The 23,759-nt window shown below is 37.7% G+C and overlaps 2 protein-coding genes across 2 annotated transcripts; both read left to right on the top strand.

Moving 5' to 3' along the window:
* Positions 1-266: 266 nt before the first annotated feature.
* Positions 267-4,551, top strand: LOC131016581 (auxin transporter-like protein 2). Its single transcript, XM_057945292.1, has 9 exons — positions 267-762; positions 945-1,159; positions 1,293-1,478; positions 1,571-1,683; positions 1,945-2,128; positions 2,245-2,342; positions 3,025-3,232; positions 3,312-3,569; positions 4,145-4,551. Exons 2-9 carry the CDS (start codon positions 983-985, stop codon positions 4,355-4,357), a joined length of 1,437 nt encoding a protein of 478 aa, XP_057801275.1. The 5' UTR covers positions 267-762; positions 945-982; the 3' UTR covers positions 4,358-4,551.
* Positions 4,552-12,486: 7,935 nt separating this feature from the next.
* On the top strand, positions 12,487-22,743 carry LOC131016580 (protein CTR9 homolog). The gene is made up of 24 exons (XM_057945290.1): positions 12,487-12,882; positions 13,698-13,764; positions 13,889-14,083; positions 14,544-14,644; positions 15,073-15,126; positions 15,227-15,340; positions 15,453-15,516; positions 16,117-16,331; positions 16,532-16,616; positions 17,114-17,214; positions 17,283-17,375; positions 17,728-17,796; positions 18,161-18,253; positions 18,358-18,723; positions 19,451-19,531; positions 19,630-19,788; positions 19,955-20,050; positions 20,242-20,343; positions 20,428-20,535; positions 20,619-20,843; positions 21,294-21,560; positions 21,644-21,715; positions 21,973-22,254; positions 22,326-22,743. Exons 1-24 carry the CDS (start codon positions 12,742-12,744, stop codon positions 22,491-22,493), a joined length of 3,318 nt encoding a protein of 1,105 aa, XP_057801273.1. The 5' UTR covers positions 12,487-12,741; the 3' UTR covers positions 22,494-22,743.
* The last annotated feature ends 1,016 nt before the right edge of the window (positions 22,744-23,759 follow it).

Here is a 23,759-nt window from a genome sequence, read left to right as displayed (position 1 = left end):
GAACGAATGGAGTATAATATTAATTAAAAAAATAAATTATCTTTTTGAGACATTGTAAAATGGAATAAAGGACTAATTTCATGGAGGGAGAGTATCAATTATTCCAAAATTTGTGAATCATTACATAACATTTCGTCATTTTCTACCAAAATCATTGATGAATTTCGTAATATGCACCAACCTTATTAATACTCAACAAACAGCGTCAGATAAACGTTTAGTATCTATAATTATTATTGAAATAAAAGACAGAAATATTTCGAACTTCCTCAAATTCACAAAAAAGAAAGAAATAAGAAAAGAAAAGAAAAGAAAAGGAAATTTAAAAGAAAAGAAAATCGTTATTAATTCACACACACTGACACACTCTCACAGCCTAGTTGTTGAGTAGTACTTATAAATATGTGCTGCTTTAATAGTAGCAGAAAGTCCTCTTTTTGCTCCTCACTCTCTCTCTCTCTCTCATTCATTTTTCTGAGCTAGAATTTTTTTGTGCTTTTGAGGTAATTCTCGCCGCCTTCAGCCGCTTGCAGAAAATCTTGAAGAAGCGCATTTTGATATCGTGGCTACTGCAGAATTCATAGCTTAGGCTCAGCGCAATAATTTCTGGGTTTCTCATTTAATAATACGTCAATTCTTGAAATGAAGACTTCTTCAACCGCCGCTGCCGCTGCATAAAAACAAGCAATCATTCCAGTTTCGAGTGAGGGAATTTTTTCAAACTTGAAGAAACCGAATAAGACTGATCAAAATCAAAACGAGGTGTTATTTTTTTTTCTTTTTCTTTTCTTCTTCCTGTGCGTTTTTATTTTGTAGTACTACTTTGTTTATATATTTTCGTGTCACCTTTTTTATTTATTTTCCTGGTTTCGGATCTGAGAGTTTCTTTCTCGGCTTTCGTTTTCTTGTTTTTGTCTCATTGATCGTTTTTTTGTTTTCTTCAGATCTGTCTGAATCCCTTTCGAAGCGGAAAAAGAATACAATGTTGGCACAGAAGCAAGCAGAGGAAGCCATTGTCTCCACCTTCAACGAGACTGAAAATGACGGCGGCAAGGACGCGGCGGAGCAGGCGGAGCAGCAGCCCATTTTCAGCGTCAAAAACGCCCTCTGGCACGGCGGCTCCGCCTGGGACGCCTGGTTCAGCTGCTCTTCCAACCAAGTACGTTCTTTTATTATGTGTATATATTTTCTTACATATATATGATATATAAATATAATTATTTTCTAACTACTTGTAGCTAGAGTTAGAGTTAGAAATCGTCGGAATAATTCCTCTAATTTTTATTGCAAAGGTTGCTCAAGTGTTGCTGACGCTTCCATACTCTTTTTCCCAACTGGGAATGCTGTCTGGAATCATTTTTCAAGTATTTTATGGGTTGATTGGGAGCTGGACTGCTTATTTAATCAGTGTTTTATACATTGAGTATCGAAGCAGAAAGGAAAAAGAAGGTGTAAGCTTCAAGAATCATGTTATCCAGGTCTGGAAATTCACAATAAAACAACATTACAATTAAATAGAAAAGAGAATCTATTTTTTTTAAAAAAAATTTGGGGTCAAAAAATATCTCAGTGGTTTGAAGTGCTGGATGGATTACTCGGTCCATACTGGAAAGCCGTGGGATTAGCCTTTAACTGCACTTTCCTCCTCTTTGGTTCTGTCATCCAACTCATCGGCTGCGCGAGGTAATTTCCTCACACCAGATCCTCTATTCCTAAATCGTGTTACCACCCCTTTTCATTTTCTTCAACTAAAGATTGAGTCTTTGATGGTTTTAAATTTACTATAAGTTTTTATGGTTGCTAAGCATACGAGTGAAGATCCTCTATTCCAAAATCGAGCCGTGCCCCGTATAAATAAAACGGATTTAGATAAACCCCTTTTCATTATATTGGCATAAAGATGGAATCTTGACACATTTTATATTTGTTGGAATTTCATTACAGCAACATATACTATGTTAATGATCATTTGGACAAGAGGACTTGGACATACATATTTGGAGCATGCTGTGCTACTACAGTTTTCATTCCATCTTTTCACAACTACCGAATTTGGTCGTTTCTAGGCCTTGGGATGACCACTTATACTGCTTGGTACATGACTATTGCAGCCCTTGTACATGGCCAGGTAAAACAAAAAAAAGGTCGAGATATCATGTGCACCACCACCACCACCACCACCACCCCTTGTGTAAAAAGGGATGATTTTAATTGTAGTACTACTAATGTGGGAATTTTGAACAGGCTGAGGATGTGCACCACTCTGGTCCGAAGAAACTTGTGCTTTACTTCACCGGTGCCACTAATATACTGTATACATTTGGTGGCCATGCTGTTACTGTGTAAGCTTTTCTCTCTCATGCCCCTCTCTCTCTATAAATGTATATGTTTATATAATACACTTATTGCTTGTTTGAGTGTGTGTGTGTGTTTGTTGGTGGAAATGTTATCTTCTTCTGGCTTCTATTAAGCAGCTTTTGCCGGCTGCCTCGTGGATTGTGGAAAACAGACATAACTATTCAACTACTTTTTTTTTTTAGTTTTTTGTTAATGTTTTTAACTAGGAAGAAAAGAGAATAAAATTTGCAAGAAAAATACATTAGCATTATGCTCAATCACACTCTTTGCCTCAGAAATATCTAAGTAATTTAGTTCAAGTTTCTGCCAACTGAGTTTGAGTTTTTATCTCTTTTTCCTAAAGGTTTCCGTCTTTTTCAGACATTTGTGTAAGTGTTTGATAGTTTTATTACATGTGAAGTAAAGGGCAGTTTGGGGACTTCATCATGGATTTAGAATGCCAAAAATGCCCATCCTCTTAAAGTACTTTTGCATCATACAATTATTGCACCAAAATTATTCCATTTTGTGTAAGGAATAATGTACTACTAGTTAGATTCTTGCGTCTCTGTTGTGTGATATTCGGTTTAGTCTCTCATTAATTTGTATTGATATAGTGGGATATATTTTGCATGTTGTTTTTGTTTAGGATGTGAAAAGTACGATTTTGCCGTTTTTTATTAATAGGGAAATTATGCACGCAATGTGGAAACCTCAAAAGTTCAAATACATCTACTTGTTCGCCACATTATATGTTTTCACCCTGACCCTACCGTCGGCCACCGCCGTGTATTGGGCGTTTGGCGACGAGCTTTTGAATCACTCCAACGCCTTCTCCCTCCTCCCGAAAAACGGGTGGCGTGATGCCGCCGTCATCCTTATGCTCATTCACCAGGTCTCGTCAATTTTAATGCTTTTATAAATATCACATATATATATCTCGTTACGTGCTAACTATTATTGCAATTTCTCAGTTCATCACATTCGGGTTCGCGTGTACACCACTCTACTTCGTGTGGGAGAAGGTGATCGGGATGCACGACACAAAGAGCATATGCCTTAGGGCTCTAGCTAGGCTGCCCGTGGTGATTCCGATATGGTTCTTGGCCATCATCTTCCCCTTCTTCGGTCCAATCAACTCCGCCGTTGGCGCCCTTCTAGTCAGCTTCACCGTCTACATCATCCCCGCCCTCGCTCATATGCTCACTTATAGAAAAGCCTCCGCTCGTCGGGTATTTTTTTCGTCTCATCCATCAATATATGTTTACACTAATATAACTTCAATATATAGAATACGAAGCCCAACTTAATTGGTAAAATATTTTCCCATCAATTAATAAGATCAAGATTTTGAGTCAGCTAATATGTACAATGAATAAAATAGGCGAATCTGGACCTCGTGAAAAGGGAAGAGTAGTGACTAAGGCCTAGGTAGAGAGCCAATAAGTATAGGCAGGGGCATTAAATGCAAAGATTTGGAAATTTTGCAAAGACCACAATATATAGGTGGCATGTCATTTTCTATTTAGTTAAATGCTGCAGTCTAGATGTATTATGTCCCGTATTAGCTGGCCTCTAGTTGCTTCACCTTTTCAATCAAAATGAATTCTTTTTCTATATACCAAAACAAAAAAATTAAATTTTACCGTACCTTAACTGTAAATTTGACATTATGCTCTTATGTTTCATATCATACGTATACATTATCTGGATGGAATTATTAGTATGCAAGTGTTTGATGTTAAATACAAAGGTGAGACACTATAGGAAATAGAAGGTGTAGTCTTATTTGAAATTGACGGTGCAGAACGCGGCTGAGAAGCCACCACCATTCTTGCCGAGCTGGGCGGCAATGTATGGCATCAATAGCTTCATAGTGGTATGGATATTGGTTGTGGGTTTCGGGTTCGGAGGATGGGCCAGCGTCACCAATTTCGTTAGACAAGTCGACACATTCGGACTCTTCGCCAAGTGCTATCAGTGCAAGCCGCCCGCCCACGGCCAAGCGCCGCCGCATTGATCAATACATGTATATCTCCCCTACAAACTACAGTGATTGTGTGTTTGTTTTGGTTTAATTTTTTTACTAATATTTTTATTTTAAGGAAAGTGCTAGGTGAGTTTATCATGCATGTTTGAATTCTGATGATTGCTTGTCAAAGAATAGGCCGATTAAGTTGAGTAAAGTCTATATATGATTTTCTTTTCTTTTTATGGCGCTCCCTTTGTTGGAATATATAATACTATAAGGTATGTGGGCTTCATCTTGAAAATAAATTTGTACAGTAATTTTTTTCTTCTTCTTAGTAGAGTAATTTTTATATATCGAGATTCTCTTGGATAAGGGAGGTAGGCCGTGGCCCAACACACTCACATGGCCTGCACGTTTAATTCTTCAATTGTCACGTGCCATCTCTCTCTATCTATCTCTCTTCCTATGTATGTGTGTGTGTGTGTGTGTGACAGTGGGACGAAGTCACATGCATGAACCTATTTCATGTCTTGGCCATGGCTTTTAGTTTCAAGCAATCTTGTACGAAACTGTGTGGGGAAACAAAGGGAGGGAGAGAGAGAGAGCAACATGCATGCATAATCCACAAATTGAATTCTAGTAATCAATGATAGTATGATATGCTCATACTACTGAACTTAAATCTCAGACAAGAAAAATCATATTATTAAATAATCAAATGACTGTCCGAATCAGCTGAGCTGTTTTCTTTTTCTATGTATATACATTCTTCCAAATGAAAAGATCAATATATAGTTATATCGAATTAATAAATAGTTTCAATAATTATTGTTAGAGTATATTGTCAAGTATGTACTAGTGTCTGTTTTCTGTGTACAAATTTTTTTGTTAGTGATGTTTTATGAGGTACTAGTGTCTTTACAAGTCATGTCAAGGCACATTAACTATTATTTACGACAGATTTCTTTTTCATACAAAGAAAGAATATTAAGCAAATACGCTGTCATCCTTGGTCTAGATTGAGTTAAGATATGAATTATCATACATGATATGAAGATCTACTCAACAAGGGAATTCTATCTACAAGAAAAATTCTTGTATAAGTCAAAGATCTATTTTTAATAAGGATATTATCATTCTTGGGCTGCAAGAGAAGATCTAGAGCTTGAAGACTATATAAGAGGACTCACCTTCGTTTAGAAATGTGAGGGAGTTTGTGCTGAATTGAATTAATCTCGCACAATATTGAATTTCGTTTATTCTAGCTAGGTGTATTCCGATCGTGTCACCAATGTCATTCTTCCTGATACGAGTTATTGTATAAGTTCTAGTAGTAGAGTGTTGTGACGTAACACTATTGAGCATGAATTCTAAAAGAGTAGTAGATTGTTTTTTATTTTATTCTTGTTTATTGAAAGGTTGGGTGATGGGTGTCAATACTCACATCCAAGTAACCTGTGGTGCATGCGTTGCTAGCATTTCATCGTAGGTGGAGGTTTGGAAAGTTACTAGGTGGAATACGAGGGAGTCTTATTGTATAAGTCATTTTGTAATTTATCTTCACATAGTAGGTGGTTCACCGAACTAGGTTACAAAGATAATATGTTGTTTCACTGCTTTATAATGTTTATGTTCATGTGTATGTTCTTGCCTAGTACAACACTCATTATGGTACTCTTCTATTCACAAGTTCCATGGACTAGCCAATCTTTTAATTACAAATTAAAATTTTCTCTTGCGTGTGGTTTACTTAAGCACATATTAATTCCATTTAACATTGTTTTTACGTAGTATTTCACTGATAATACTCCATCTGTCTACGATGTTGTTTTCACTTTTGTCATTTTGGTCCGTCCACAATATCATTTTTACTTCCATTTATAGCCACAAACTTCACTCGCAACAATAGTGGAATCCAAACTCCACTCACAACAATATTCATTATTATGTGTCACTTTGTTAAAATTCGTGTCGTCCACAAGGTATAAACGATATCAAGGACAGAGAGAGCATATGTTTTTAAACTCCTTTTTGATAGACTTATGTCATGACACGTGAAATCTCAAACTCCTATATAAAAAATAATAGATTGAGAAAAAATTGTGCACGAATATTATGTAGGAATATGAAAATCAATAAATGTGGGAGAATTAATTAATTTGGAGGCAAAGTGACTTGTGCAAAGTGTAAATGAGTGGACATGTGTGTTGGAGAAAATTTAAGTGAGAGAATTTTATTTTTCTAACACAACTCTTGTAATTATTTTCTCTCTTAATTGATTTGGATACAAACTACATATATATAGCCTACAAAGGTCGATTACTAAACCGACTTAGTTGTTGCTAGAATAATCTAGCGGTTAAGCAACATATATTTTAATTAGTTTAGGTTCTAGAATTCTCTATATTGTTTTCTCTCTCTCTTTCTTTCTTTCTTTCTTGATTCTAGATATTTCTAATACAAATATCTTCACATAAAAAATCAAGTTTATTTTTATATTCCAACACTCCCCCCTTAAACTTGATTTATCATTCCGAGCAAACTTCTGAACTTGATAAAGTCTTCGTATTTGAGCAGCCTGGTGAAGATGTCGGCAATTTGATCTTGTGATTTCACATATTCCACTTGAACCTCCTCCTTTGCAATGCATTCTCTGATGTAGTGGAAGCGGGTGTCAATATGCTTGCTTCGATTATGAAACACCGGATTTTTGGATAGGGCGATCGCCAACTTGTTATCCACACAAATAGTTGTTGGCTCCTTTCGTGGCCACCCAAGCTCTTCCAATAAACTTCGTAGCCAAACTGCATGACAAACACTAGATGTGGCAGCCACATATTCAGCTTCACACGTTGACAGCGTGGCTATGGGTTGCTTCTTGGACATCCAGGTGAAAGCGGTGTCTCCCATAAAGAACACGAACCCGCTTGTACTCTTGCGATCATCATTATCTCCAGCCCAATCGTTATCACTATAGCCAACAAGCTTATAATCATCAGTATTTGAATAGAATAGGCCATAGTCGGGCGTACCTTTGAGATATCGTAGTATTCTCTTCGCTGCCTTGAAGTGGATGGAGGTTGGATTTTCCATATAACGACTCACGAGCCCTGTGGCATAAAGTATGTCTAGCCTCGAGCAAGTTAAGTACCGTAAACTTCCAACCAAGCTCTTGAATAATGTCGGGTCCACCTTTTCTCCTCCATCGTTCTTGGATAATTTTATCCCGCATTCCACTGGCGTGTTGATTGCTTTGCAGTCATCCATCTTGAATTTCTTGAGAATTTCCTTGGCGTAACCTTCTTGTGTGATGAAGATCCCATCTTCGAGTTGCTTGACTTCCACACCGAGGTAGTATGCCATCAGCCCAATGTCGATCATCTCAAACTCCTTTGACATGGCCTTCTTTAACTCCTCGATCATTTTTGGATTATTTCTTGTGAAAATCAAATAATCTACATACAAGCACACAATTAAGACATCTCATCCATTGACTTTCATGTAGAAAGAATTTTCATGAGGGCATTTAGTGAAACCATTATCCTCCACGTACTTATCGATTCTGCTATTTCATGCTCTTGGTGCTTGCTTTAGTCCGTATAGGACCTTCTTTAACTTCAAGACTTTATCTTCTTGCCCTTTCACCTCGTAGCCCATTGGCTGCTTGATATAGACTTGTTAATTTGTCTATATATCAATTCAAGAAGGCTGACTTAACATCCATTTGATAAATCTTCCATCTATTTTGGGCTGCAAGAGAGAGTATTAGTCTGATAGTTTCTAAGCGAGCGACTGGAGCAAATACCTCATCATAATCGATTCCAGCTCTTTGACTATATCCTTTCACGACGAGCCTCGCTTTATATCTTTCCACTTCACCTTTGGAATTCTTCTTAACTTTATACACCCACTTGACTCCAATGGCCCTGTGCCCTTTCGGCAGTGTCACGAGCTCCCACGTATCATTCTTCTTTATGGCTTTGATCTCTTCATCCATCGCGACTCGCCAATTTTTGCTATCTGCTGCTTCTTCAAAGCTAACAAGCTCACAATCAGCAAATAGGCAGAATAAGGTGAGATTTTCTAACCTTTCAGTATCCTCATATATCTCGTTCAAATTCCTTGCTCGTTGTGTGGCTCTTTCATATAAGAAAAATGGTGGCGAGTTTTCAGTGATTGACACAGGTGAAGCTGGTGGAGTCACTGGCTCTTGTTGAACTTCTCCAACTTGCTCTTCTGCTCTTTGTTCTTCTACATGTGGGATGTAGGTGAAGTCACCGCTAGAGCTGAAGTCCCAGACTCCTTCTTCGTCGAACTCAACTGATGCAGCCCGAACAGAGTCAAGCTCGCCAGAGCCTGAAATTCCAGAGCTGAAGTCGTTATGCCAGAGCAGAACAGAATGGAATGCCAGAGCAGAGCAGAGAAGAATGTCTTCAGAGCAGAGCAAACATGGCAGAGCAGAGCAAACATGCCAGAGTAGAGAATGACTTCAGAGCAGAGCAGACATGCCAGAGCAGGGCAGACATGACAGAGCAGAGCAGAGAAGAATGCCAGAGCAGAGCAAACTTCCAGACTGCTAGAGCAGAGCAAACAGTCCAGAGCAGAGCGGATGTCCAGTGCAGAGCGTACTTACAGAGCAGAGCGGACATCCAGATCAGAGCGGACTTACAGAGCAGAGCGTACTTCCTGAGCCAGAGCAGAGTATATTTTCCAGAGCTGAAGTCCAGAGCAGAGTATACTTCCAAAGCAGAACTAAGTTCCAGAGCTGGCATACTTCCAGAGCAGAGCTAAGTTCCAGAGCTGGTGCTTCCAGAGTGGCGTTTTCCAGAGCGGGCATTTTCCAGAGCGGGCGTTTTCCAGAGCTGGCGTTCTCGCCAGAATTGTCAAAGCTTGCTGAACAAGTTTCTTTTGTTTCCTTGTTTCTAAGTTTTCTTATTTTACGTTGTTTCCTTCATTAGATTAGGGTTTAGTTTTGCTTATATATAAGGCTTTTGCATGTTGAACAAAAATCCAACTTTTGATATATAAAATTTGTGAGTTTATTCTCTCTTGATTGGATAGCAAATGAGTCAAGCCGAGCTCAAGCTTGATTTTGAGTTCGATATATAATTTTATCGAGCCAAGCTCGATCCTGACGGCACTCGACTCGTTGAGTTCACAAACATGTTCAGATTCATTTGTTCGCGAGCCTGTTCACGAACCTTATATTGAGGCTTCAATCGAGTTAGTGCACGAGCCTTAAACGAGTCGAACTCAAGCTCTAATAACATATTAATTAAGATCTATAGAAAATTTTGAACATTTATCAAATTTTCTCTAAATTTTTAACGAGCTTGAGTTCGAACATAATTTATACGAACATCTAACGAGCCGAACTTCGATTCAAGCTCAAATTCAACATTATCGAGTATCACACGAATAGAGCTCGAACCGAGTTCAAATTTTATAATTGGGTAACCAGCTGAGCTCAATCAATAAAATAAAAAACTCGAATCGAGCCGAGGTTTGAACATTTAAATATTTAATAAGTCGAGTTCGAGTATGCTTACATCCGACCAGACTCTTTTGGGCTTCTATTCTATCAATATACACATGTAGTTTTTATCCAAAAAAATATATATACAGGTGTATTTTCACTTGTATAATAGGGAAAATTGCATGTAAATACACAAACTTTGTCGAAAATCCATATTTGACGCGAAGTTAGGATTTTACATTTTAATACACCAATTTAATAAGTTGTTCAATTTTGACACATTTTCAATTTCCGGTAATCGAAAAATCTGACGTGGCTATTACATGTCAATCACTTATCCAGCTGGAAGGGAAAACAACAACGTATTGCATCAGCTGGAAGGGAAATCTGACGTGGCTATTACATGTCAAATTGGCCGATGATCGTTTCTTGAATTATTATTAATTTATCATACAACGATTAATCCTAACATGCTCCTATGAATTTAATTGCAGCACGTTGGAGTTAAAAATACCTGAAGAATTCGTCAAATTCGCAGCTGAACAGACCAGTCAGCTTCAAGCCTTCGTTTGAAGCCTCAAACGTCCTCAAATCGTATTTTTCCCAGAAATACGACTTCTTCGTCTTCGAGAGAGCTTTCCGTGGCCGCCTGTTTCGCTTGAATCGGAGTTCTGTGAAGGAAGTTATGGCCGTTCTCCCGAAACTGCCAGAACTTGATTTCCTGCGAAAATCTGACTCCAGCTCAGATTTTCTGAACTGTATCACGCTCAGCTTTCACCGTTGGATGGATGTGCCTACACGTTTCTGGCGCCTCTATGCTCTCTCAAAAAACCCTAATTAATTAGTGTGTTTTTCCTGAGAGTAGACAGTTGTATTTAAATGAATAAATCAAGCTGTGGGGCGCCAGATTCTTAGTGAGAGGCGTCCTCTCCACTTTCTAGGGCTAGGAGACTTTGGGCCAGTCCAGGGACCAGATACAAGGAATAAAGATGGGCCTCAAATAAATTAATTCTCCATGGTCAGCCCAGACCATAATTAATTTATAAATATTAGTTCATTCCATTAGAGAACCAATACTGACTTACCCCTTTATTGCCGGTGATGAGTCGGGGCTTGTATTTAGACTTATTAAATCTCCGTATTTAAAATATCCGACATCCATTAATTAATTACAGCTTAAATTAATTAATCTCTTTGTAATCCTTAAGCAGTACCACTCAAACCTTATTATTGCGCCTGAACTTAATTAACCTGCAGGGTTTGACGCAATAAACCTTATTGAGCTCATTAAGGGGATGTCATTATCATATACCGGATACGGGTACTAATACAGATAACCAAATATCATATATTGACCGCTATCACCCAAGATACAGAGTACTCAAGTTACTATATAACTCTCACCCATAATAAGTCAAAGTGATATACGAATCAACATATATATTTAAAATCTTATTAGTATTAAGATTCTATTAAGTCACGAGATATTTGATTCTTCATTTAAGTCAGATTAAAGAATACATCTCACTGAGGTCCTATCAATACGTTATGACGTACCAGTATAGACAAGTAGTCAAGACAAACTACTTCCATCTATACCGCAGCCTAAACCAATGACTCGTCCTGAAGTCATCTCGGCTGTGATCATTTTATATCTCTTAAGGTTATTCCAATTATATGATCTTCTGTGATCTACAACACACCATATAATCTACTTATAAAGAGATAAGGGACATATATGTGCAATCATGAACACAATCAGATAGAAGATTAGATAGTGGTAACAAGAAACATTGTATACAAGCATAAAACGTTCTTGCTTTACAGTATACAAATCCAACAGAAACTCAAATCTGTTGTGGATGCCACGCGGAGGAGGTCCGATTGATTGTGGCGGAATGGATTCAGAGATTTTCCAGAGATTTTTCGTGAATTTTTTACGGAGATGGTAATAGATTCAGGAGAGAGAGATAGAGAGGCGATCGGGAACTTCAAAGCTAGGATTTCAGATTACCCAGATTTTTCTAGATTGGTGGAAGATTCCCGTCGATTTGGAGAGAATGGCTGGTGGTGGAGAGAATGGCCGTCGATTTCAAAAGCTTTTAGATCGAAATCTCGACGACTGATTTTTTGTGCTGAAATTATCAGAATTTCGGTGTTCTTGGGTACTGTGAAATTGTCGGCTTCTTTTTTTCGATGAACAGTAGTTGGAGAAGAACAAACTCACCGGCGAACGGAGTGGAGCGTGCCGGCGAGACACGTAGGCGCCACATCAGATTTTAATTTGGGGGGAATGAAAAATGTGTCAAAATTGAACAACTTCTTAAATTGGTGTATTAAAATGTAAAATCATAACTTCGCGTCAAATATGGATTTTCGACAAAGTTTGTGTATTTTGGTACAATTTTTCCTGTATAATAAGAGAGGGCATTTTTCCAAAAAAATATAAGGAATTGAGCATTTTTGCCCATTAACACAGAGAATTTGGCGTGGCACATTGATATCAAATGCCAAAATTGTCAAATCCGAGCACAAGCGTGAAAAATTGTAAGATTATATAATTTATAAATTTTATTAATTCTGAAAAAAAAATTATAATTTTTTTTAATATCGAAATAATACTGAAAAAACGCTAAAAAGGTTGCGACGGAAACTAGGATTTGCGTATACAACTAACTTAGAAATGGGCAGTATTCATCTAAATGGGCCGAATACATTTATAACAAAAAGTTCATATAATTGGGTCCGAACCCGCCTTTTCGGCCCTCCGTATAAATAAACAGTCACCGGAATTCCGACGTCGGATTTTACAACTACAACACCCCCAAATTCGAATAGGGCTAGCCGCGCCACCGTCTTCCGGTCCCAATTCCGGCCAATAGAGACGTTGTTTCGGGGAACTAGCCTCTTCCAGACCAGCCGAGAGAGAAGGTTGAGAAATTTGGATTCAGAAGTTATGGCTTGCGTGTATATACCAGTGCAGAATTCGGAGGAAGAGGTGAGGGTGGCTCTCGATCAGCTGCCGCGCGACGCCACCGACATCCTCGACATTCTGAAGGCCGAGCAAGCGCCGCTTGATCTTTGGCTCATAATCGCGGTATGTTATGGATTTTTTGAATTTATTATGAAACTCGCATTGCAAGCTGTTGGTGCTTACTGGATGTGTCTTCAAGATATAATTGAAGTTTGAATATAGGGCTGAATTTTGTGCTTGCACTGGGGTTCATATATGCGAATGTGGCAGTTTCGGGATTTTTTGGCAATCGGAATATATAGAAGTTGTCAACAAAATTTGTGATGAATTGGCTTTGCTAATGCTAATCAGGGGTCAACTTCAAGAAATACCTCCTTGCAATAATAATCGATGAAATCAGTCTACACATACAGAAAGCTATATTTGAATGTATGTTATCTATGTACAATATTGTTTTAGTAGATGAGCTGAGAGGAGTATTTGTCTTGTTAGAAGCTTGGAGAGAGGAACTGAAAAGGTTTTACCTCAACTAAAGTTCTGAATACATGGAGTGTCATTTTGGTAACCTAGAAGAAGTAGCAATGGGATAAATGTGAAATTGACGGGCTTAAATTAAATGCTAGAGGAATTGAGTAGGACTCAAACCAGCTGGAATAAATTGAATGTGTCATCTATACATGTCTTTGTAAAGCACCCCTGTAATCTAGAGGATTTTTTTGTAACAAAGCTATAAGAATGGTGATACATTACAACTGAATGTTGGATGACTGAATATGAACATGAACATGAACATGAACTGAAAATTAGGGCAGCAGGATGTACAGATGCACTGCAATAGACAGAATGTGTAATGAAAATTAGGGCAGCAGGATTTTGTTGTTGTTGATCATTGGATGATTTAGATTTCTATTATTATGTGTTTGATCAACTGGCTGCAGAGGGAGTACTTCAAACAAGGAAAGGTTGAACAATTCAAACAAATATTGGAAGAAGGATCCAGTCCTGGTAAAAAAATTCTCTGATATTTCCTTTTGATGAAAGAACAATTATGTTGTATTTTGATCAACATGATTTGTCATTATTTGTCCTGGAGTAAATTCACTAATGGCCAAATCTCAATGGTTTGCAGAGATTGATGAATATTACGCGGACGTAAGATATGAGAGAATTGCAATTCTAAATGCTTTAGGGGCATATTACAGCTACCTTGGGAAAATTGAGACAAAACATAGAGAAAAGGAAGACTATTTTATACAGGCCACAAAGTATTATAACAAGGCATCAAGGATTGACATGCATGAACCTTCAACCTGGATTGGCAAAGGTAAACCTTTATGCTTCTAAAGGTTATTTGGTGCTAATTAGAGCGTTTCCTGCCTCCACAAGCGTAGTACGAATGTAACTGTTTTTATTATTGGTGTTAGTTTGTTTTCTCTCGTGCATAGCTTTTTTGTGTACATATATTAACTTTAATACCTAACAAAAATCAAAATTCATCACCTACCAATGTACTTAAAATAACGAGAAAGGGTATATCGAGAATGACTGCTCAATACACCTACTTAGGGTAGGAGGGTAGTTATTTGACCATGGTGTGAATTATGTCTATATTTTGAAGATAATTACAAGTTTGCTAGTGGAGTAGTTTCTTGGTTTATTTAGTGATGAATACAGGGCTATTTCCTTTAATCTTCTATACGATTTTTCAGATGGCGGTGATTTAGCTTTTTGTCCAACTGTTTATTGGATTTGTTTTTGTACTTGAGTGTTTTAACTCCATGCAGGTCAGCTTTTACTGGCCAAGGGAGATGTTGAACAGGCATTCAATGCATTCAAGATTGTATTAGATGGAGATCGTGATAACGTTCCAGCTCTTCTTGGCCAGGTACTTGAGTACATGTTTTAGGGCTGGCTCATGATCACCGGTTCTGTGCGTCATTGTTGGTGTTTGGGAATTTTACTTTATCATCATAATTCATACAGACTATCAGTTTTTTTTATATTTTGATGTGCCTCATTGCACAATCTAATCCACTGAAGTCTCCTTTGAAAGTGGGTGCCTTTTCCTCACCCTAAAGGGAAAAATCAAAACTAACGAGGAGGTCTTTTCCCTCCTCCCAACCCTACCATCTTTTAAATTCATGCAACCATGTCTTAAATGGAAACATAGGCTTAGTTATTCATTTGAGTCTCTGCAGGTTATATTCATCTTTACATCTCAGTATGGATGTGAATGCATCTGCTATGTTGCAATGCTTATTGGCACTTTATGGTTGTCTCATTCATATAACACAATATTTCCTAATTATTCAGGCTTGTGTTCACTTTAACCGCGGTCGATATTCTGAAGCACTTGAGTTATACAAGGTTCATCTTTCTGCCTCCCTATTTCAAGCAAGATGTTTCAGCTAAATTCTCAAACTACTTATATTGCTGACAAATACTTTATATGTTTTTTTTTTGTTAGAGAGCATTACAAGTCTATCCATGGGCTCCCTCTATAAGAGTTGGGATAGCTCTTTGCCATTATAAATTGGGTCGTTTTGAGAAGGCAAAGCAAGTATTTCATCGTGTTCTACAGGCAAGTGGTCATTGATCATGAGAGAATCAACTAAACTGTCTATACCTATAGCAGCGTATTTTTAAACTTAGTGTTGATTATGGTTGGTTTTACAACATCTCTCAAAATACAGTTAGACCCGGATAATGTTGAAGCACTTGTTGCACTTGGAATTTCAGATTTGCAAACTAATGAAGGTTAGTCTTCTGGATGTGCAAGTTTTGGTCAGTCTAGGATGTCCAATTGTCCATATTTTTCAAAAATTGTGATAATTTTGATATTTGATGGACCATTATAGTTGTTAATCTTGTGAGTCATGGGAGATTGGTCATGTAGAGTAGAAACATTGAGGCTCCATTTGTTTGCCAAGGGATGATTAAAATTGAATTCTAATTGCCTACCATGTAGAAACAGGCTCTGGTGATGAATTTATTCATACAAAGCTTCTTTAGTATCCTGGATGTGCATCCATATGCACTTTCCTCCTGCAAGTGTCTATTACATTTTTCATTTTTCAGATTGGTGTCACGATTAGCAACTGGTGACAAAAAGTACTATTGTAAAATCTGATTTTGCTAATGGTCCTCACATTCAATGCCATAGTTCTACATGAAACTATCCTATGTATTATGTAAATAGTAGAAGCTGTCGTATATATTTCTTGAAATTCGGACTGCCTGTGTACATCTTGAATATCTGATGATTGTTTCTAAACATCCGACACTTTATGATCTCTTGAGTTTTGTTTTGGCGTACTTTGGAAATCTTACTTCACATCTCTTCTTGAATGTCTGCAGCTGTCGATATTAGGCATGGGATGGAAAAGATGCAGCAAGCTTTTGAGATCTATCCATACTGTGCCATGTCACTAAATTATCTTGCAAATCATTTCTTTTTCACTGGTCAACATTTCCTTGTTGAGCAGTTGACTGAAACTGCGCTTGCTGTTACTATGCACGGCCCAACAAAGGCACATTCTTACTACAATCTGGCTCGCTCTTACCACAGCAAGGTTGGCTTCTTAATTCATGCTTCCCTATGTATCATCTGTGCTAGGTTGAAAACTTATTTTTGGCCTAATTCAGACAATGTATCATCGCTATAAGCTTTTGGTTTCTCATATTGCAATTGGTGAACCACGTCAACCTGTTGAAGTATATCTGGTTGTTACTGTTCCCTTTTCATTATCATTTTTTTCTGATCTGTTTTCAGGGCGACTATGAAAAGGCAGGCATGTATTATATGGCCTCTGTTAAGGAAAGCAATAGTGCACATGAATTTGTATTACCTTACTATGGTATGTAGGTTATTGTGTTCTACTTTTTATTACACTTTGCTATGTCAGTGGAATATCTGGCAGAAAATGCTGATTAACCTGTTTTTGTACCAGGAATTTAGTAATTCCCTCTGATACAATGTGGGTAAGAAAAAGAGATTGTAAACATAGAATTTCTTATGAAACAGCTGTTATTCAATGATATTCCTTGATTTCCTTCTGTTCATTAAGAAGGCATAAAACCTTTACCTAAACTGTAGATGAAATAGTTTCTAAAGCATAGGTTTATGTTTATGCTGGAATTGGATGTAGCTATTATGTCAGTAAGATAGCTTTGTGAATTTTTGCACAATATGTGGGAGTTTTTATACTTATTGTAGTTCTAATTCTAGGCTCATAGCCGTTCACATACACATTGATATGTCATTTTGGCTTGACTTTCTGAGATACAATCAGCTTTTTTGTTTTTTACTTATTTTTCCTCAACCATAGTTGATCTTTGTGCTCTCTTGAAATAGGTTTGGGGCAGGTGCAACTCAAATTAGGAGATCTAAGAAGTTCTTTGACAAATTTTGAGAAGGTCTTGGAGGTTCTACCAGAGAACTGTGATGCATTGAAAGTAAGAGTTGGATTTTATTATGACTTCAGGGTTTGTTAAAATGAACTAATTTCTTTCTTTTGGCATAGGCCCTTGGACACATTCATGTTCAGCTTGAGCAGACCGAGAAGGCCCAAGAACTATACAGGAAAGCCACAAAAATTGATCCCCGTGATCCTCAGGTGATCATGTTGTTTTATATATTCTTTTATAAATGGTTTGTACACCACCTGAAGATTATTGTCATTTGTCTATATAAGTATAACTTTGAATTGATGCAACTGCTTCTTTAAGTCCCTTGGACTAAGTACTTGGCATCCTTGCTAGTAGCCTAGTACTAATCTTGTCAGGAGCTTGGTCAGCAAGTCTCCAACTGGTATTTGAAAGACTTCAATTACCAGAGTGGATTAAACTAAGTGAAAATAATAGTGTAAATTAACAAAAGTATAAAGTATGAGCGTTCTTGAGTTTTGAACTGATTATCAAAAATTGTGTGAGATTTGCTTCTTAATCATATATTCGCCATGATTTCAGGCATTTATGGATCTTGGTGACCTCTTAATTTCAACAGATATTAATGCTGCCTTAGACACCTTTAAAACAGTAAGTGCCTTCCAAGTTTACTGATGTCAGCTTACTACTGTAAGAGTATATTCACTGTTGTCTTCATTCAATGCTCCAGCTTCCTTGCTCAATATGGTTCCCTTTTGTGCACGTAGTTCTTTATTGTTTTTAATCCATTTGGTATTTATCTCGTGTGTGCTACATAATGATGTAAATTTTTTTATAGTAATTTTTTTTATATCAGGAAACTTAAATCATTGACCAGCGATGCTATTATATGCAATATCGATGTTTCTTAGGATTCTGTGGATGATATAAAATTCTCTTACTGCATTCTCTTAAGGCAGATTAATAGATTGAATCTTAGAACTTGGCTTATCACTAAGTCTGCAGCTTTTTACAGGCTCGTAATCTGCTGAAAAGAGGGAATGAGGAAGTACCTTTAGAGCTGCTTAACAATATTGGCGTGCTCCATTTTGAAAGGGGAGAGTTTGAGGTTAGTACCCCGTCTTGGATACTCCAGTTTGATACACTTTGGAAGTGGTGGTGGGATGTATATTGAGCTGTTTATGTTGGGATAAAATGCATTTTCTTTTCCAGCTTGCGGCTGAAGCATTTAGGGAAGCTCTTGGAGAAGGCATATGGTGCAACTTTTTTGATGCTGAAGGAGAATCCATTTTGACCAAGGCACAGACAAATGGTGAAGCCCGAAGTCATGATGAGCAACTGAGTCCTAATCGTAGAGCCCAAGCTAATTTAATTAATAGCACACGATATCCTGTTGATGCCAGCTCAGTTATCCGTCAATATAAAGACTTGCAATTATTTCAACGACTCGAAGAGCAAGGCTTACCTGTTGAACTTCCATGGGATAAAGTCTCAGCATTGTTTAATCTGGCTCGGGTGCTGGAGCAGCTGCATAACACTGAATCAGCCAGCACTTTTTACCGTATGATAATGTATAAGGTATCATCAATAAACTATTTCCGGTCGCTGCACATACCGATGGATATCATGACATTAATTTCTTCTCTTCAAAAAGTTGGTATCTAGTGTTAACTAGTTCTATACTATTTACAATATTCAACATGTTTGTGATGTCAAATGAACACCGCTTCTCCTTTTCAATATGTGCACCTAACCAGATTCTCAGTTCATGTAGTGTATGTTCGAATTGAAGTGTTAAAGCAAATTTTCCTCTGTTCAACTAATGAAAAATTGATCTAGCAAGGAAAGAGGAAATGAAACTAAAGTGATAAACGATTTACCTTCAAAGTTGCATAGTATACCATAGTAATTTAAATCTCTGTATCATTATCATGATATCTCAACATGTCTTGATGATATCTTTTAGCTTCTCTCTGGAGGAATGGTGATCTTATGCTGAGAACCTTATTTTCTGTATAATTTTGATGCACTAATGGTAGATCAGATACTAAGCACGCATCAAATCTTTCTTGTGGACTTTAACTGATAATAATTTGCTTTAGAAGCTGAAGAAATTTGATAAATAGTCCAAGGAATGTTGAATAATGACGATTCTCTATTTGGATTGATCCTGATATATTAATTATCTTCTCATAGCCTGCTCTACATCTCTATGAATTGTATGTTTGACTATGTTCTAACTTTTTATCTGCAAGTTATCTTTTGTGGACTTTGTAATCTGTCTCAAGTATTTCGATTATTTCAGTATCCAGAGTACACGGATGCTTATTTGAGGCTTGCTGCCATTGCAAAAGCTCGAAACAATGTTCAAGTCAGCCTTGAACTGGTTATATTCTGGAAACCCTTCTTTTGTATTCTTAAGTATGTGCTTGCAGTTATCTGCAATGTCTTTTCCCTTTATTAAATGAGGCTCTTTGTTCATAGATTGGTGATGCGCTAAAGGTGGATGAGAAGTGCCCAGATGCTTTACTTATGCTTGGAGACTTGGAACTTAAGAATGATGACTGGGTCAAGGCAAAAGAAACATTCCGGACTGCGAAGGACTCGACTGATGCAAAAGATTCTTATGCTGCAGTTTGTCTGGTACATAACACATTCAGAAAGCCTTTTGTCTTTTACAATGCTGTGATTATGGTATCTCTTTTCTTTCTTATAAGAGATGTTGCGGGTCTTGAAATTGTATTTGCTTGTATTTATCAATATCAACTAGCAGTACAGCAACTTGTGCTCTAACCTTCGTGTATTCCAGGGAAATTGGAACTACTTTGCAGCAAATCGAAATGAGAAAAGAGCTCCTAAGTTGGAAGCTACACATTATGAGAAGGCGAAGGAACTATATACGAAGGTCGGTTTGGAAGGCACTTCATTCTATTTCTTCTTTCTGTTTTCTAGATTTTGGTCTTGAACTTTATGTTTTATAAATTCCACATGCTCATGGTGGCCTCTGGGCCTTTTCTTAATGAACTGGATCCATGTACAATTGTCCAGTTCATTTACATTAGGGTTCTTCTGACTTTATGCATTTGATTCTGTCAGGTTCTTCTGCTGCAATCTGCTAATCTCTACGCAGCAAATGGTGCTGGTATGGTTTTTGCTGAGAAAGGTCAATTTGATATAGCTAAGGATCTTTTCACACAGGTCAGCAGCATTTTCTTTAAATACTTACGACCAAAAGAAAAATATCTGCTCGAGTGTCTCATCTCATTTTCTTGTTTTTGGCAGGTTCAAGAAGCTGCAAGTGGAAGTTTCAATGTTCAGATGCCAGATGTGTGGATCAATGTGGCTCATGTTCACTTTGCTCAAGGCAATTTTGCATTGGCAGTGAAAATGGTAAAATGCAGAAAATTCACTTGATTTTTCATGAGATAATGTTCACCCTCTAATAAATCATGCTCATATGCTCATCCGTGCAGTATCAAAACTGTCTGCGTAAGTTCTTCTACAACACTGATAGTCAAGTGCTTCTCTACTTAGCACGCACACATTATGAAGCTGAACAGTGGCAAGAGTGTAAGAAGACATTGCTAAGAGCAATCCACATGGCTCCTTCAAATTATACATTGAGGTTTGATGTTGGAGTTACTCTACAGAAGTTCTCTGCATCAACACTTCAAAAGACAAAAAGGACTGTGGATGAGGTTAATCTTCTAACTGTTCTTTCCTTTTTCTTTTTTTTTTTCTTTTTTTTTTTTATGTGGGTGGTTCTTGTTTTGCCAAAAATCAAGAAGTTTAATATGCTGTGAGTTTGTTTGATGCTCCAACCTATATCAATCAATGGAAATCTAACTCGTTAAAGTGATTTTATTGGTTATTATGTCTTACTGTAGTTTTTGCGTTAGCTACAAGAGGCTTCACTGGTACAATATGGGGTCGATCTTTGTTACTCGAGTTTGTTGCTTCTACTTTCAGTCCAGTTGCTTGATGAACATTATGAATCTTTCATGGATTACTGTGCAACATCATATCGATATCTAGATGTCATGATTTAAATAGAAAATCATATCTATAGATTTTTTACTTTTCTAGTTTGCAATTCAGTCTTATTCTGTGTCCCACTCACATATGGATTTGTTCCCCCATTGCACTAGGTTCGAGCTACTGTAGCAGAACTCAAGAACGCTGTTCGTGTATTCAGCTTGCTCTCTGTAGCTTCAAACCTCCACTCTCATGGTTTTGATGAGAAGAAGATTGAGACTCATGTTGCGTACTGCAAACACTTGCTTGAAGCAGCAAACGTCCATTGCGAGCTTGCTGAGCGTGAAGAAATGCAGAACATGCAGAGATTGGAAGTCATGCGTCAGATGGAGTTGGCTGATGAATCCCGCAGAAAGGCAGAAGAACAGAGAAAAGTTCAGGTGATTGTCTCTTGAGATTTTTGATGCCATTAGAAGTTGTTTTTCTTTTAATTTTACTCCATTTCTTCAACTTATGAATGCAGTTGGAGAAACGAAAGCAGGAGGATGAATTAAAGCAAGTCATGCAACAGGAAAAGCATTTGGAGCGCATCAAGGTATTAGATTGTTTCTCTTAGCATTAATTCTATTTTAGCACATTACTATCAACAGGAAAAGCATTTGGAGCACATTATTATTATCTTGGCATTTTCCCCGGAAAATCATAAATATTCTGTGAGTTGTTGAAGTTGTCTTGAACAATCTATAGCTGTTGCCAAATTATGACACCACCAATATTCATTCTTCTCATCTAAGAAAATCTGTCTTCAAAATTTCTGTTGGTTAGAAGGTTTTACGTTTTTATTTCCTAAAGGAACAATGGAAGAGTTCTTCGTCAAAGCGGAAAGAGAAACCGACTGAAGATGAGGAGGGAGGGAAAAAGAGGAGGAAAGGGGGAAAACGGAGGAGGAAAGATAAGAAATCACGCTATGAATCCGAGGAAGCAGAAGCTGAGGCAGACGATCAAGAGGAGATGGATTATGATGACAACAGAGAGCAGTATAATCAGACAAATGATGTCGAGGACAAAGAAGACGCTCCTCAAGATCTTCTTGCAGCAGCTGGGCTAGAAGATTCTGATGTAGACGATGATCAAGTAACTCTCTCTCTCTCTCTCTTCCTAGGTTTTCTTTTTTGTGTGTTACTTTCTTACATTTGAGAGCTCAGGATGCACCTTCAAGCATAAATAGACGAAGAAGGGCCTTGTCAGAATCAGATGAAGATGAAGAGCCATTGCAGAGGCGGCATGAGCCAGAGCCCGAGCCTGAGCCTGATCAGACAACTGATATGCAGATGAGCGATGGAGAAGCCAATGTAGCTGATGATGAAGACTGAAATGCCCTTCAAAAAGAGTTCTCTATGGTGTCTGAAGGCTCACAACTTTTTGTAGTAGTAAACCACAACATAAAAAAATGTGCTTTCAATGAAGTAGTAGTTTAACTTTTTTCCTTACCGAATATAATTTTCGGCTTTAGATGCTATAGTTGGTGAAGTTCATCAGTGTTGTATTTAATGTAGATTTGTACATATGATCAAATTCCAAATCTAATTAGGAAAAATGAAACTATATTTCATTTCAATTTAATTGGATTTCTAATTATTTAATACTTTCTCGTCCCGTGAAATTTGAGCAGTATTCCTTTTTGGGTTGTCCCGTGAAGTTTGAGCATTTTTTTTCTTGTATGGAAAAAGTTTTTTCTTTTATTCACTTTTTCATTTTTTTTACCTACAATACTTAACACACAAAATACGAACTCCGGTGTGGCATGAATTTTAAGAAAATATTAGGAGATATGTATAAAATAAAGAAGGATAAAATAAAGAATGGATTATGGCCAAAAAAATACACGAACATTGAAAAAAGTTGCAATTTTCACCTGAACTTTTAATTAAGATAAAAAATACATGATTTTATATTTTTGTTGCAATTTTCATCTAAGTTTGACCTTCAACGAAATTATAGTTTAGTTGACAGTCAAAATTAAATTAAGGGTTAAGTACCAATTTCCCCCCTATCGATGGCGTCCCTATCGCGTATAGCACCCTATAGTCAGGGTAAGTGCTGCTTACTACCTCAACGTGGCAAAATCGAAGCAAATTCCCTCCGCTACTTAACGGACGTTAACGCCGTTAGGATTTTTTTTATGGTGGGGCCCATCTCTCTATCTCTCTCAAAATCCGTCTGTCCCCTTTTCTAAATCTGCCGTCGCGATCTTCCTCCGGTGTAGGACCGTCGATCGCCGTCGATAACTTCTCCTCCAACACCCCCTTCTCCTCCCGCCGCCCTTTCTCTGCCTTCGCCACAATCAAAACCCTCTTCTCCTCCAGCTCCAAACCCAGCAGCTTCCCCCCTCCTTTCCCGCACCGAAACCCTCCAAATTCGCCACCTCCTCCCTCCCTCAAACACACATGCTACAGTTGAGTTTGGCCGGAAAATTTTCACCACCAAGATGAGAGGATGATGAGACATTATTCACTCTGTTTTACGGGCCTCTGATTGGCAAATTAATTGGATTTGAAGCGGTAGAATGAGGGGGTCGGTGGAGAACAGGTGCGAAACCGCAGATGGACCGCGCGGTGGTTCGTGGTGGTGAATAAGGG

This window comes from Salvia miltiorrhiza, chromosome 3 (assembly GCF_028751815.1).
Source record: "Salvia miltiorrhiza cultivar Shanhuang (shh) chromosome 3, IMPLAD_Smil_shh, whole genome shotgun sequence".
In the NCBI taxonomy this organism is placed as follows: domain Eukaryota; kingdom Viridiplantae; phylum Streptophyta; class Magnoliopsida; order Lamiales; family Lamiaceae; genus Salvia; species Salvia miltiorrhiza.
Note: the sequence above shows the minus strand (reverse complement) of the source record. Positions and strands in the feature narration are given on the sequence as shown.